The 16,673-nt window shown below is 36.4% G+C and overlaps 1 protein-coding gene across 13 annotated transcripts in view; it reads right to left on the reverse strand.

Annotated features, from left to right (window-relative positions):
- Positions 1-3,168: 3,168 nt before the first annotated feature.
- lrch3 (leucine-rich repeats and calponin homology (CH) domain containing 3) overlaps positions 3,169-16,673 on the reverse strand; it is a 137,024-nt gene continuing 123,519 nt past the window's right edge. For 8 of the 13 annotated variants that reach the window (XM_080185778.1, XM_080185774.1, XM_080185777.1 and 5 more), the window contains 2 exons: positions 13,496-13,654; positions 3,169-9,273 (listed from right to left, as the gene is read on the reverse strand). In XM_080185778.1, the coding sequence (XP_080041904.1) occupies positions 9,166-9,273; positions 13,496-13,654 (267 nt within the window). In that variant the 3' untranslated portion in view covers positions 3,169-9,165. Of the gene's footprint in view, positions 9,274-10,891; positions 13,655-16,382; positions 16,502-16,673 lie in introns of those variants that run through there. The other 5 variants (XM_080185776.1, XM_080185772.1, XM_080185767.1 and 2 more) reach the window with 4 other exon arrangements.

The raw sequence follows: 16,673 nt of genomic DNA on the forward strand, positions 1-16,673 counted from the left end.
TGACTTGTTTCATAGCATTTTAATTCCTCCCTCCTCAAATTTCCTTACTGTTCTGGAGATCTGGACAGAACTTCACACCGAAGCCCATTTTTACAGAACAGGAAAGGAAGCCAATATTTAACTAAACTATCCATGAATACCTACGGAAATTATAAATAAGGGCTGGAATTCTTCAATGTTGTATGCCCCACCACTGCTGTCCACAAGAAACAGTGAATTTGGCGTTCAGCCAAATCTCCAATTCATAACAGCGGGATCAGAGAATCCCAGCCGTGGATGAGCTCAGAGAATCCCGGCTAAGAATTTTAAGAACATAAGAAATAGGAGCAGGAGTAGGCCATCTACCCCCTCGAGCCTGCCCCGCCATTCAATAAGATCATGGCTGATCTGTCGTGCCTCAGTTCCACATTCCCGCCCTCTCCCCATAACCCTTAATCCCCTTACCTATCAAAAACCTATCATTTCAAGTGCTCATCTATGTACTTTTTAACAGTTGTGAGGTTTCCTGCCTCTATTACTCTGCCAGACAGTGCATTTCAGATTCCCATCATCCTCTGGGTGAATGTTTCCTCAAATCCCTTCTAAACCTCCTATTCCACGCCTTAAAATTATGACACCTCATCATTAACTTTTCAATCAAGGAGAACAGCTGTTTCCTATCTACCCTGTCCATATCTTTCATAATATCATGCACCTCAATCAGGTTCCCCCCCGCTCAGCCTTCTCTGCTCCAAAATAAATTTGAGTCCATTCAACCTCTCTTCATTGTTCAAAAGCTCCATCACAGACAACATCCTGGTGAATCTCCACTGCACCCTCTGCAGTGCAATTACATCCTTCGTATAGTGAGGTGTTCAGAACTGTACACAATACTCCAGCTCTGGCCTAACCAAGATTTTGTACAGATGAAACACAACCTTTTTGCTCTTAAAATCTATGCCACAATTGATAAAGGCTAGTGTCCCATGTGCCGCCTTAATTACCCTATTAATTTGTCCTGTTGCCTTCAGGGATCTGTGGACAAGCATGCCAAATCCCTCTGCTCCTTGGAGCTTTCTAGTGCTCTGCTATTCATCGAGTACTCTTTTGTCCTGTTATTCTTTCCAAAGTGCACTAACTCCTACGTTTCAGGGTTAAATTTCATCTGCTACTGATCTGTCCATCTGACCAACCCATTTATATCTTCCTGCATCTTATGGCCTCTTTCTCCCTATTAACTAACCTGTCAATCTTCCTGTCATCTGCAAACTTAATTATCATTTTCATCTATTTTGTTTACATAGATCATAAATAATAAGGGACCCACCACTGATCCTTGTGGTACACCACTGGACATCGGCCTCCAGTCAAACAAACAACCTTCTACCACTACCCTCTGTCTCCTACCACTAAGCCAGCTTGCCAAGTTACCCTTGATCTCGTGTACTTTTTAACGCTAGGATCCAGAACTTTATTTGGCCCTTTCATTTAATTAGCTTATAGTTTTAGCTTTTGATTTTAATTTTAGATTTTTAGTTGAAAAGGTGATTTCCAAGGACACCAGTTGTAAACAAGATTTAATTGTACAAACAAAACAAAAATACATTACTAGCAGGGACTTGCAACAGGTTCTTTCTCCAGGCAAAAATAGACCCACTGCAACCTAACCATCAGCGTCGACTGGCTACAATATACCAGAGTACAATTTAATCATATGGTTAATGTGTGAAAATTTGCCAGTTCAATATATATATCAAAAACTGTCTAATCAAATCAATGCAATTTCTTGAATCAACATTGTCTGATTAAGGTGGATTTACATGTAATTTCCATCACCATCAAGCAGTTATTTCTAAAACACCCCACTTCATTTTCAACTTCATTAAAAAGTCCTGTTCATTAGTTTATTCTTGTTGGTTAAGGGGGTTGTAGAAAGACAAAATCTGTCAGAATAACAAAGGAAAATGATTCAGGATCACAAAAAATATATAAACACTTGTAACAGCAGGAATTGAGAGATAAGGAGAGATGAAAGAAACCTATTGAGATGCTTTAGTTAAACATATATTTTAGTGACTTTGCTAACGAAACCTTGTCTAGTTGACCACTGCTAAATGAATTTTATCAGTTTCTTTCCCTCAAATATATAATTCTTATTGGGTAACAGACATTTGACATAATGTAGACATAAAGAAAATCACTTCCTTCCTGGAGCAGAATGTTAAAACATCAGAGCAAAATTGCATTTAAAAATCTTTTCAGAAGTCTTTGGAATCACAAGATTCTAGAATTTGTTTCTAAAAACACATGGCACACGAGAAACATGCTGATCACCTGCTCTTTTCAAAACCAAACTCAACCTTTTATGACAAACACTTGATCAATGTTTGTACTATTTTATTTCTTAAACTAAAATCATATTTCAAGAAGTCAACTTTACAAGCTTCTTCATTGCTTGCATTTGCAGTATCAAGTTATAGATTGATATTCAATAAGGAGTAAATTATGAAAGCTAATTCCTTACCCACAAAGTCCCTGGGAAGAAATCTTTATTCTACCCATCTAGTCCACAGCATCCTCATTTGGAAATATAGCACTGTTCCTTCATTGTCACTGGAACTCCCTCCCTAACAGCATGTTGGGTGTATCTACACCACAGGGACTACAATGTTTTTAAGTTTATTTATTAGTGTCACAAGAAGTTACTGTGAAATTCCTCAAGCACCTGTTCAGGTACACTGAGGGAGAATTTAGCATGGCCAATGCACCTAACCAGCATGTCTTTCAGACTGTGGGAGGAAACTGAAGAACCCGCAGGAAACCCACGTAGACACGGGGAGAACTACAGACTCCGCACAGACAGTGACCCAAGCCAGGATTCACACCTGGGTCCCTGACGCTGTAAAGCAACAATGCTAACCACTGTGCCACTATGCTGCCACCTGGTTCAAGAAGGCAGTTCATCAGCACCTTCGAGGGCAATTAGAGTTTGGTAATAAATATTGGCCTAGTCAACGATGCCAATATCCTGAAAAGGAATAAAAAGAGCCAGACTATTCTAAAAGATTAGTACTCCAATGGAAATCTTTGTCTTTTCTTTTGTAAGCATTTTTCATTTCTCAAAAAAAATTGGGTATGCATTTAATGGTTTGTCAGAGTTAAATATGCAAATCTTCAAGCCAATTCCAATGTACAGTATTTATTCATCACAAAAGCTTCATAAACATAAGCTGTATGTTATACATATGTACAAAGTCGACAGTTACAGCAAAGCTGGAGTTGACAAACACGCTTTTTTACAAGATAAATATCTACATAACATAACCAAAGTCAAGGCCTCCAAGTTTTCAGAACAAGTCAATCATAAAAAAAGTTAGGAAAACAAATACATATCCAGTCTCCCTCCAGCTGCAAAAACATACACATATGAAACAGGTCTGATGGCTCCCTGCAGAGGAGCTATAATATTTATACAATTTTTAAAGGAAAAATGGTGCACATAAAATTTCCAAAACTGTGTACAAATGATCACAATGAGAGCAGCTACAATACCAAATATATTTACAACAAAGTGTACAAATGAAAAACAAACACAAACTACACTGGACACACAGTCACCCACGCACATTCACCACAGACTTAAAAGTAAATATTGGATCCAGGTAGTTAGGAAATGTGGTTATTATCCTTGCAAATTACTTTGTTCCCATGAGTCAGTTTCAATTTCTTTCAGCTCAAAAGGCTGATAGCAATAAAATCAACTTGATATACCTCAGCTCATTTCAAAGACTGTAAGAACGTACTTTCATCCTGGTACCAAAGTGACTCTAAACTCGAACCAAATTAATTTTTAAAGGTCAATGTGAATTGTCATTGACTAAACACAATTTTTTCTGCTGAAAGGAAGTTAATTAGGCACTTAAAATTTCATAAGCATTTCTCATTGTGGCATATAGTCAAGATCCTACAGCCTTGGAAAACTGCTTTTTACAGGATGTAGTTTTGAATTAGATTCAGAAACAGTAGAAAATATACCAATACACAATAAAAGAGTGTCAGAACATCTTCAAATGTTTGAGAGAATGTTTCTTGGGTAAACACAAACAACAAGATACAGTAACTGTACTTATAAACTGGAATACATCTGAGGAGTTTTTCAAGGAATAGTCTGAACCATTCAACTCTCATGCCGTTATTTGGGATGAACTGAAACGTCTTAATCTAGGTACAGTATTGTTTAATAAGATATTTTCCAGAGTTTATTTTCTTCCCATCAACTTATTTAATGAAACTATGCCATTTCCGTTAGGTGAATACAGGATAACAAACAGACAAATTGGAATCAGATCTGTTTTTCCTAGTGAGTGATAATCTGAACAGGAGTTACAATATATTAATTTTCTGAAAACTCATACATTTTGGAAAGAAGATTTGGAAGTTACCATCTGTAGGTGAATGGTAAACATAAATTAAACAAATGCTTTCTTAAAGCATTATTCATTTCTACCAATGGTTCTTCCTATTGAATTTGTGCAATAAAAATGAAGTGAATCCAACTCGCAACTCTACTTATTAACTATCTGAATTTAGCATGCACTTTAATTCAGATTGAGGTGGTGTGAATTCTGACCTTAAGCAGCAAATCTTTCTCTGCCACTTCTCCGATGTTCAGTTGTAATTTTCCACTTTTTGGTTCTTTTTAATGTTATTCAGGGCTCTATTATAGCACAGTTACAAACAGCAGCAAAACTGCCTTATGTCAGGATTCAAAATTAGTCTATTTTCAAAAATAGTGTTGGAAGCAGCTTGCTTAGCAACAGACAATAACCATACAAGTATTGCACAGAAAAAAGTACAGTAATTTAAATGCCAGTTGTAAAACATAAAAGTTGGTCAATTTGATTTATTTGCTAAGAATTATTTAGTTGAGGGCACAGTGACTAGTCAGAAGCACTAGAACTAATTTTTAGCAGCTGCAAATTTACTGTTTCAGTACTGCTCAATCTTTTAAAATTTGGCAGGCAAAATTTTTTTTGCTTGCCAAGAGTTAATCCCCCCATCCTTTCACTGACTCTAGCTCACTCTAGCATAATCAGGAAATATAATCTGAGTTATGCTTTCCAATGATGGACTATCCTATGTTAGACTACTGATGGAAGTTTTGACAATATTCCTCATTCTGCTCTTTACTCCTACTTGCCTCTACCAAATAAAAAAAAATCTGGAAAAAGATGACACAATTTCATTTCGTCTGGCTTTAAAGGATGAGATTGTGAGAGCACAAAAAGTATGAAGAGTATGCCATATTGCCCATTTAGTCTGCTCAACCATTCAATATGATCATGGCTGATCTTGGGTTTCCAACTCCATTTTCCCACCCAATCCTCATATCCCTTGTCAATCCTAGCCTTAAATATAGCGTGCAATGTAGTATCCTCAAACCCCTCAGGATGGAAAATTTCAAAGATTTACTACCCTTTGAATGAAGAAATTTCTCATCTCAGTCATGAATAATCAGTCCCTTGTCCTGAGACAGCATCCACATTTACCCAGGCCAGTTGAAATAATCCTACGGTATCCTGTCAAGCCCCTCCAGAATCTTCTATGTTTCAATGATACCACCTCTCATTCTTCTAACCTCCAGAGAACATAGATCCAATTTACTCAACCTCTCATCATAGGGCAATCCTCTCATCCAGGGACCAATCTACTGAATCCTTCTATGTTGCCTCCAATGCAAGTATATCTTTCTTTAAAGATGGAGGCTGAGCTGTACACAGTATTCCAGGTGTGATCTCACCAAAGTCCTACCAAAGTGTAGCAAAGACTTGTTTATTCTTGCAATAAAGGCCAACTTGCCTTTTATCTTCCTAATTGTTTTCTGCATCTCAGAATCGCTACACTGCAGGAGGAGGCCATTTGGCCCATCAAGTCTGCAATGAATCTCCAAAAGGGCATCTTACTCAGCGCCCGCCACCCTATCCCTATCCCTGTAACCCTGAATATTGACATGGCTAATTCACCTAACCTAGACATCTTCAGACACAAGGGGAAACTTAACATGGCCAATCTATCGAATCTGTCCATCTTTGGACTGAGAGGGGAAATCAGAGCACCCAGAAGAAACCTACACAGACGGAAGGAGGATGTGCGAATTCCATAAAGACAGTCAACCAAGGCTGGAATCAAACCTGTATCCCTGATGCAACGCAAACCATATGTTAATTCTGTAATAAAAGCTCTATGAATACTGCAGATGCTCGAGATCAAAAATAAAAAAAGTGCTGGGAAAATTCAGCAGGTCTAGCAGCATCAGCAAACACAGAATTAAATGTGTTTCTGAAGCCATACTGAACTTGGAACTTTAACTGTTTCTGGCTCCGATGCTTTCTTTGTAATATTTGTGTTCTTTGCGTTGACGCACCCTAGTCTCTATACATCAACAATTACAAGTTTCGTGCCTTTTAAAAGATATTCTGCCATTTATTCCAATGACTAAAATGAACAACGTCACATTTCTTATAATACTCCCATCTGCCATCTTGTTGCTCATTCAAGTTGCCTTGTATTTCTTTGCAGCCTCTTGCTGTCCTCCACACAACTTACATATCCACCCATTTGTGTTTCTGAGTTGGAATCAGGCCCTCAAACAAGTGGCAATTGTCCCAATAATAGGCAATTCAAGTGGTTCCAGCTCTATCTGCTACTATCTGTGAAGAATGATTACCTTGTTGCTCAAGAGGTTTTGAAGAGGGAAAACATGTCAGGTGAAAACTATAGGTGAACTGGCTTGTGCAGCTCACTTCCAATGTGAATGATTTTAACCCGATCCTGCTTCCAACTTGGGTTAGCTTAACCTTTAAAAGGTCAATGGATTGTTACCAATCTGATTTTTTAATAATTGGACTTGAAAGAACAAAAATGGAAATGTAACTAGGTTGGTATCTAAATCATAAAAAACATACAGCATAACAAAATCAAAACAGTACAATCTGAACCAATGCTGGATTTGATGAGTGATGTGAACAGTTATATAAAAACTAGAAAACATGGAATGTATTTATAGGGACAAAAGTTCATTGGTTCAAATCATTAATTTAAAAAATTCCTTTGCGCTGTAACATTTGCCGCACTTAAAAACCATCCCAAGCAAAGAAAACACTGAACTCAACTGTATGAAAATAAATTTTGATAAAGATTGTGACAAAAGTTTGGTGTGAACATCCAAATTGTTTAAAGTGAATTACAAGGATTAATCAATTACTTGCAATTTTAAGCATTTAAGGTTTGCAAGTGTACATTTATGCTTAAATAGAGAATACACCATGAGAAACAATGGATACACAATTTATTTAAAGAGGAACTTCTTTCAAGTCATTCCACCGCTAAATAAGCCATAAAAAGATGGATAAGTGCTCATATAAAACTAACATGAACTTTATCTCACTATTTCTCACTGTGTATTTATTTTGTACTGTTCATAATAATTGAAACACACAAGTTAAGAAGAACATAGTGGAAGGTGCTATTCTATAATTCATGTAGTAAACCTACACCACAGACAGTTAAGTTTCTTTCTGATGCCATAAAGTTGATTGACATCATCAATGCTACTTCATAATAAAGTGCTATTCACTACGTTACTCAATAACCAGGGGTCCTTTCGTGATTGTATAATCATACTTGTGTGCTATGAATAAATACATATGTATAACTGTATGAATATAATCTAGCAAATATGAAAGATAAATTTTGAGAAGCACAATTAACCACTTAGATTTAAAAATGAATACACAAAGCCAACAGAAAAAACTCTGAAAACAAAATACATAACCAGGACTAAGGAAAACTTTGTACCAAATGTGGAACAAATCATACAGTACTGATCCATTTAAGAGTACAGTGCATCATTTCTGGAAATGTATTTGTAACCATGAAACATCATTATAAGAACTATGGCATATTCAGTTGAGTTTAGCTTCTGGCAAAATTTACCCATTTTTTTCCAAAAAAAGCTGCTGACTAGATATTCATGCACTAGTACAAAATTTCACACCAATTCTTGTCAATCAGGAAATATGCAACATTAAAAGAATATTTTTGCACACATCTCAAGAGGTTCTATTGCTGGTTGTGAATTTTTTACTCCTATGTCAAGATTTTATTGCAGGTGGAGTTTCTCATCTTGCTGCTAATGAATTACCAACAAACTTGCCAATGCTTCATCAGGTTGCCCCATCACCACTTAAAGCTCTAACGAATGTTAATTGGCTTGAGATAGGCCATCCTTCTCCATCTGATTGGTGTCAATTGCATAAAGAATAGAAGACACAGAGCCCGCATCACAGTGACAACTTTGTGCTGGACCAGGGTAGAAGGCTCTGTGGTCAGGGATTATGCCTCCAATTGGAAAAGGGGGCACACATACGAGCACCAACCACTCACTTTCCTGCTTGAAGATCAAACAGGCTTACCCTCATGACGACGACCTTCTCCCGCTAGCTGCAATTTCAGCGTGGCCCTTAAGTGGCTATTAATTGGCTACTTCAGGGCTTTAATTGTCACCAGAGCCACTTGAGGCCTCTGCTACTGCCTGTTAAATCATAGCCAAGTTGAGACGGGCAGATTGGCATCCACAATTTTATAGACCTTTCCAGCCTGCAAATCTGCTAGCAGGGAACCACAACATTCTGCCCTTGAAACTGAACTAAAATGATACTGACTAAGATTTTGCTGAATTTATTATGCCCATTTATGGATCAGATCATTCATGATAAAATTTACCTTACTGGCCACCAGGTAAACATTAAACAATGCCAAATCAGAAATCAAATGAATTTGTGAGCTAATTTGCTAGACACAATGACAATGGGAGATATCCTGCACCATTCCTAGCACCGTTGGTACACTCTGTGCAATATATAACCATTTCAATGCGATGGAAAAATTTGGATTATGGTACCCAGGTCAAGTGCTGTATTTTTGAAAATAGAAACAACAAAGGAATCAAGAAGGTCAGGTTTAGCAACTGACTGACAGTGCTGGCATGTCAGAAAACTATCATGCAGATGCTAAAGAGTGTGATAAATGTGATTACGATGGAAACCAACTTGGAGCATATTCAATTGTGCTGTTACAGTGTTTCTTGTGTGAGGTGCCCATCACTTGTTGTCTCTAGACAGTTGATTAATGGTGCTGTTTAGTTGGGGCGAGCTCAAGCAGGCTTTCTATAGTCACAGCTACATGTGCCAATCCTTTCTCTTCTAGAATGTGAAGGGGCAAGCACAATCGATCCTAAACAAAATAATAAAAAGAGAGAGGGAAGGGAATAAAAGAGAGGGGAGAAAAACAGAATTAACAAATGACATACATACAAAAAGGTAAAACCAAATACAAAAATAATCTGAAAAACAAGATGACAATATAATGACATCTAAATTAACTTGTGAACATTAATTGCTTGCAAACAAATTAACTGATGGAAGTTGATGGGCAGCAACAAAATTGGGCGGGATGCATTTGCCAATATTAACTTTAGAAATCTAACCCTAACCAAACACCACCAACAGAACTTTAAACTTCACAACCTAGTTCTGACCTCCCTGCACCTGTGCCCACAATATGACTGACGGTTTATGTTTAAGTTTATTTATTAGTGTTACAAGTAGGCTTACATGAACACTACAATGAAGTTACTGTGAAAATCCCCAGAAGATGGAAGTGCAACAAAAGCAAGAAAACCTCTGCTCTTGGCTGGGGATCTTTGGATACCCATATATATTTTGAAACCTCATACAAACTAAAAATGATTGCTTTAGCCTGGGAGGAATGACAAGTTTTCAAAATGAAATGTGTTATGGTCAGGTTTGATTAAAAGACCCTTTTTTCCAGATACAGGATTCAAAAAGCAGCACCCTGAACATGCACGTGTAAAACACTGATTTAATATGAATAAAAGGCAGCAAATAGATCTCCTGGATGAATCCCAATTAAAGAAATGTTAATTAATTGCAGACTTATTGTTACACAGGAATTTTTGTATAATATTAGGGACTAAAATACCAACTAATGATTCAGACTATCAAAGTTATACATCGTGAAACAAGTTGCAATTTTTTTTCAAAGTTAAGCTTTTCCTCATCAATTTGGAAAAATGACAGACTCAGTGCTAAAACATGTAAAAAAAACAGCATGGTTACATTTCTTCTCCAATCTTAGTTTTATATAAATACTATTCATTAAAGATAAAGATTCCAGAAAAAATGACAAAGAACAAGTATAAATCTATAATAAAAATAAATAAGTTTGACTTTTTAATCAGTATTGATATTTACCTTCACTATTAAATGAAAAAACCTATATAGATTGGAAAATTCATTGAAAAGCAAATGTTTCAAGAAATTTCCAGAAATAAGTTCCAACTTCTCATTTGGCAATGTACTCATGAATTAAAAAGTTGCACTTTAAAAAAACTGTTATTTAAACAGTTTATAGATTCAAATCTACCATATTACATATGACCAACAGTAATCTTGAATTAATCCTCAATGTTGCACTTCAGTGTGCCCCACTACATCCTCAGAGTTATTTTAATTTTAAATACTTTTCTATTTAGCAGACAACTGATACTTCCTGTTAGAAAATACTGTCTGCTGTTTCTTCAGTCATATGATTCTACAAAACTTATTACTTCCATAGTTACTCAGATTAGACTGCAAATTTGTATTTGGTAAATGCCCTATGCTGGTTAAGTGATCACATACAATATCTAGTGGGACCATGAACGTCCCAGGTTCATGTCATTTAAACTGATTCAAATAACGTCAGTCAAGTTGAAATAGAGTTGTTAAAATTGTTCTCAAGGGATAATAAAAAATAAATCAACCCAACATTCCCACTCCTGGTTTCTAACCTGCTGGAAAGTGATTTTTGTGGGCAGAGGGTGCACGAAGGACTTGGTTCAAACAGTGCAGACACATTGTCCAGGTTCACACAGGAATAACAACCATCTGAGCAAGGCACTGGAGAGTGTGCACTGCCAATGGAACCATATCCAAGCTATGGGAGGGGGTTGTGGGAAAGGAGATACAAAGAACAAAATTTGGAGTAATGGAGAAAAAGCATTTATTTATTAAAACAGATCATGTTCCTTTTGATAAACATTTACTTAGCTCTCCGAATTATTGTCTCACATCATTGGATACTGCGGTGCACAAATCATAGTTTAAGAATATAAGAACGTAAGAACTAGGAGCAGGAATGGGCCATCTGGCCCCTCAAGCCTGCTCCACCATTCAGTAAGGTCTCTTGGACTCAGGTCCACTTACTCGCCCACTCACCATAACCCTTACTTCCTTTACTGTTCAAAAATCAATCAATTTTACAAATGCTTATGCACGCCTTTTAGTCAATAAGTTACAGACTGGCCTCATCTTTGGTACAAAAGTAGAGATGTTGTGATTAGTAAGTGTAGAAAATGGTTCTGGATGAGAGAAATAATGTGAGTGGAATAAAGGTCAGTGAGTTGGTGCACACAACGGGCAGGATGGCTTCTTTCTGCACTGTAAAAATGTGATAGGTCTGATATAGCTTTATATCTGGCCACATAAACATAGCTCTAACTAGTGAATTTCAGATGCTAGTAGCCACTAACTCTAACACCACAATCATTGTTCTGAATACCACATTAAAATTTGAAGGCTTATTGAACAAAATATGTACCTTCTTTATTGTTGTGCAAGAAAGTAGCCTGTTAATGAGCGTAAATTAATGAACAAAAATAGTTGGATGCTGATTATTTGTTACCTATCTATCAAAAAGATTGTGCTTGAAATTTAAAAAGACACTAATATTTGATTATAAAATATCAAGTGTGACATGAGACTACATAAAAAGCAAACTTTTCTTGTCATGATTTTTGGTATCAAAATATCCCTGACTTAAAGGAAAGAGTTTTCCAATTTTGTGTCAGTGAGTTTTCTTTTACACAATCATGTTTAAAGCAGAATCAAAAGTGTCAAATAAAAATGGCGGTACAATTGGACAGGTAAGCACCTATTGCTGAAAAAGTAAGTTGTGCCATTTATAAAACAGAAAGGTTCAGCAGAATAAGGCTTTTTCTGTTCCCACATGAGGTTTACAAGAATCTTTCATATTCTCTTCTCTTGAGGATTGTGGACGTCTCATTCTTGAATACATTTAAGGCTTTTTGGTCTTTCAGGGAATCAAGGGGTATGGGGAATGAGCAGGAAAGTGGAACTGAAGCTCAGGTTCAGCCTGATCATACTGAATGACAGAGTAGGCTTGAAGGAATATATAGTCCATTCCTGCTCCTATTTCTTGTGTTCCATTTGTTTTTATTACATCCTCTAAATACAATGTTAAGTTGAATTAATGGACTGACTACATTTCGTTTCTGTTGATCAGTTTTCAAGAGGTTGAAAATATTAACTATGGGGCAGGATTAAAGACATTTGGATATTGGTTACACCTGGTGTAAACAAAAGTTAAACAGATTTTTTAAAAAAAATTCTGTTCTTTATATTAAGCAAAACACTAAGACGATTTTATTGCCACTGAAGCTATCCATTCTTGCTGTGACCTTTAATTGATTCATCAGGTATTTGTAGTTTAAAGCTAATGTATGCAGTAGTAATAATGCAGGGAAAACAAGGACATAGCATGTATTTGTAGACTTCTCCACATATTCAAAAGTGCAGAATAAATTCACAGTATGTGAAGATAATCGATATTTCTGCAACCACCAATTACTACACTAACCGCTCAGCCACACCTGAAAGGACACGGTTAACTTTTTGTTAATATAATGGATTCAATCACAGGCGCTTCAAACATAATCAAGAGACAAGTGCTGGTAGGCAAAAAAAAAAGGAATTTTTTGAAGATCCAGTGTTTTAACGTATTGCCTTTCTCCTCCTAGGAGCTTATTACAACTCTCGGAAAATAGGGGATGAAAGTCTGATTAAGGTGAACACAATTTGATCCATTTTCCAACAGACAACAGGGTCTGCCTTTAGAATTAGTCCAACAAAAGTGTAAAACGAACGTTGCTATTTTGAAAATATTTTAATCTGATAACAAGGCAGACCCAAAATTATTTTGATGTAATAGTAATCATTTCAAGAACTTTTTAGTGAGAATGGCTTATAACGTCAGCCAAAAAAAATTAACTCTTCAGCCAAACAGTGGGTCTGTGGATTGAACATAATGAATAACAAAAAAAGTGAAGTTTCAACAACAAATCTGTTAAATGTCAAGACAAATAGTATGAAAGGCACTGAGAATGGCTTCCGTTTCAAAGTATTAGGAGTCGGAGCATAGATGAAAAATAATCTTGTGGTTCCACTTGGAAATATTTTCTACGTTTTGTTTCAATTAAGGCCAAGAGTACTTTGCACAATCTCCCTCTTTCTTCCCCCATCCCCTTAAAACATACTTTCTCTTCTAATTAGAACACAGTGACCCAATGGTACAGAGCAAAAAGCAGAAGCATCACATTGATGTAAAAGAGAGCAAAGCCTGCAAGCTGGCCACCAGAGAGAGGGGTGAGAACAGGACTGGTTATGCTTGCTCCCAAAGTCAGTAGTATGTCAACCGTCTTTTGAGTGCTGAGGAGGTTGGCTTGGAGCACATCAGATGAAGAGCAAAGGTCATCCTTCCAATATTTCAGTGAGTGCAGGAGAGAAACGATAGAGAAAAATTAGTTGAGAAAATCAGCATGCAGCATTTACTTAGAATTACTTTTATCTTTGCCCCATTTCAGACTCATGCACAATAAACACAAGGTGCATAATTAACTTCAAAAAGTCAGTATCCAGTTTAAGGTATTAGTCTTAATTACAGGGAAGAATTTTCCCATTCCACCTGCTAAGGGAATCGGAGTGCGCGATGGACAGACCATGGAAAGGTGCGTTAACCTCAAGCGGGATTTTCCAGTTTTGGGCAAGGCAGCTGGAAAATCCTGCTCATAGTTTCCAATTACCTTCACCTTTCCTTCTGTGATTTTGGAGAGTTCCTAGATTTAACTTTTAAAAAACTATTGGATTACTTTGTTTCAAATTAACAAGGCAGTTTAACAAATCATTTTTATACAGAAAATCTTCTGCACTGTAGAAGTTGAAACAGATTTCTGTTGCTCTTTTTAACTATATTCTTGTACCCAAGTTAAAGTTTGAACACTAGAATAGGCCTGTGGTAGCTACAGCATCAGTTTCAATTTCCAATCATCTCTGCATCATTGTTACCGCTGGGTTTTTGTTAGTTGTTGGCCAGATTGTGTTGTGGAGCACCACGTCAGCACAAAATTGTAGCTCTAGCAAGGAAAGGCGAGACTAAAAATGCTCACCTTTCATTTATTATCAATCCTATTGCACAAGCATTGATTGAAAAATGTTGGTAAAAGGAATAAAACGGAAACTCCTGAGTTACTTTCTGAAAAAAATGCTTGTAAGATAGTGGTTTTATAATGGGTTGGCCAAGAATTTCATTAGGACAAGGATAAAAGATGAGTAATTTTAGTTGTTTGTCATGTCTCAAAAACTAGTTCTTAGATTATATCGAACATCGTATGTGTAGGTTGCTTATTTCAATTAACCTTTTAACAGTTTCATATTCTCTTACATGTTATAATTATCAGAGAATATACAAAAGTTACAGTAGTTTAAAGCAACCTTTGGATATGAAACTTGTTATGATAGCATTTCTGCATTTGATTTCCCACAAAGTGAAGAAAGAAGTATGGCAACAAGCAGATACCAAGGAGTGAAATTCGAAGGGATGATGGCTTGGACAACTGATAGTAACTAGCTGCAAAGCAGAAATATCCCTCTTTCCCACCAGGCAAAAGCACACAGTAGAGAGGAAATTAAACAGAGGAAATAATATTTTTGCCTTGTACCTTCTCAATTTAAATATGAAAAACATTAATGCTTCCTCCAAATTTGTTTATTAATATTTAAATGCTAAATATTTTAAACTTGAAACCACTATCATGGTGAACATTGGTGATTAAACTTCAAGGATGGATACTGTCTTTTATCACTCATGCTAACATAAAACAGGGATTTAGACCAGATCATCTAACAAAAGTGTGAAGGAATGTGATACATTGTTGAAACATTAAATTGGAAAGCGTAAAACACAAGACAATACTTTGTGAACATTCTTCAAACCCTTTCCAGTTGATCACAATGTTACGTTCTTTATGATAAATTTTAAGTATTTATATGACTGTACCACTGTTAGTCAATTGGATGCAAATAGGCAGAGGAAATTTTACAATTTATTAAACATGCAAAGACGAGGATTGCAGCATTATGGTATAAGGTTCATTTGTGTGGTCTGCAGATTATTTGATACATAATACGTATTCCACTGCTATTCAATTGCTAAAGATGTCCCATGGCATTGCTCACATCGAGTCAGATCATAAGTTTCTTTATTCCAATATGGTATGAACAATAAAATTGGGCAGGGTAAGTGTTACAGAAAGTAACAGTGGCAATGAGATGAAGTGCATGATATATACAGCTCCTTAATTTTCTTAGCCGGAACTGCTCCACTGTCACAACTGAATCAGGATGTATGTATGTGAAATTTTTTGTCTGAGAGAATGGTATGTACAATATGCTGTCATGTTCAAACACGGTATCAAAATAATCACAGCAAGCAGGAAAATTATGATCTGGTCTAAATACAGTCCAAATATATTAAGTTATAGTTTGTTAGAGAATTGAAAGCTTTTTCAGCACATGCAGATATATATGCAGCTAAAAGATTCATCAGGCCACCTTCCTTAAAACCACCCAAACCCTCCCCAAAACATTCAATTCAAATTTGAAACGTGACCTAGACCACTGAAAACAGAATTTTGAAATTAGGAAAATCCTCAAATAGCTTACGATACAAATTTAGATCATAATTTTTAGCAGCAAATAAATATTGTGACAAATGACCTGTCAAAAAAGCAGACCTAGAAGACAAAATTAATTATCAGTAAGTTTGAATGGTCTACATTTAAAATATACAGTGCATATCAACCCCGCTCCAAAATTCGGTTGCAAAGCTTCAGAATTGCACGGTTACAGGCAGATTTCTTGTAAGATTTATTACAACATAGTTAGTGCCTCAAGTTTATATATTTCATAAAATAATATTTGGTGCTGCACAATTCAATCTCAGAACTGGAGTAAAAATCCTAGAAAACCACATAATTAAAAACAGGTTTGACATTCAGTCTCTAAAAATCAATGTTCCAGTTACTAATAGATTCAACTGCACAACAGAAACCCTCAACATCCTAGAATCCAGAATTTGCCTAATAAATTCACTTAACTCAGCAGTCCTGGTCATGGTAACAAAATTAAATTTCAATATTAGCAGAAAAAAAAGGCCTAGATCTTCTGGTCAATGTTGATGGTGGATGTCTTGACTGTGAAGATATCTGCATCTCTTTCAGTCAGGACTTCTGATCCCAGCTGCAGCAGTGATGGGTCAGTGCAGCCTTTTAAGGGAAAGATGGGTGAAGAGAGGACATACATCTCTTTTTTTAATTACATTAGCCACCGGGTTCAGATATGTTTTAAAGGGCTCAGAAGGGCAGGTGTGCTTTCAAAGGATGAGTAGGTGATTGAGGGTGAGTGGGTGAGCGAGTTGAGGGATGACCAGGAGGTCTG

The sequence above is a fragment of the Carcharhinus amblyrhynchos genome, chromosome 3 (genome assembly GCF_965287045.1).
Source record: "Carcharhinus amblyrhynchos chromosome 3, sCarAmb.v2.hapA, whole genome shotgun sequence".
NCBI lineage: Eukaryota > Metazoa > Chordata > Chondrichthyes > Carcharhiniformes > Carcharhinidae > Carcharhinus > Carcharhinus amblyrhynchos.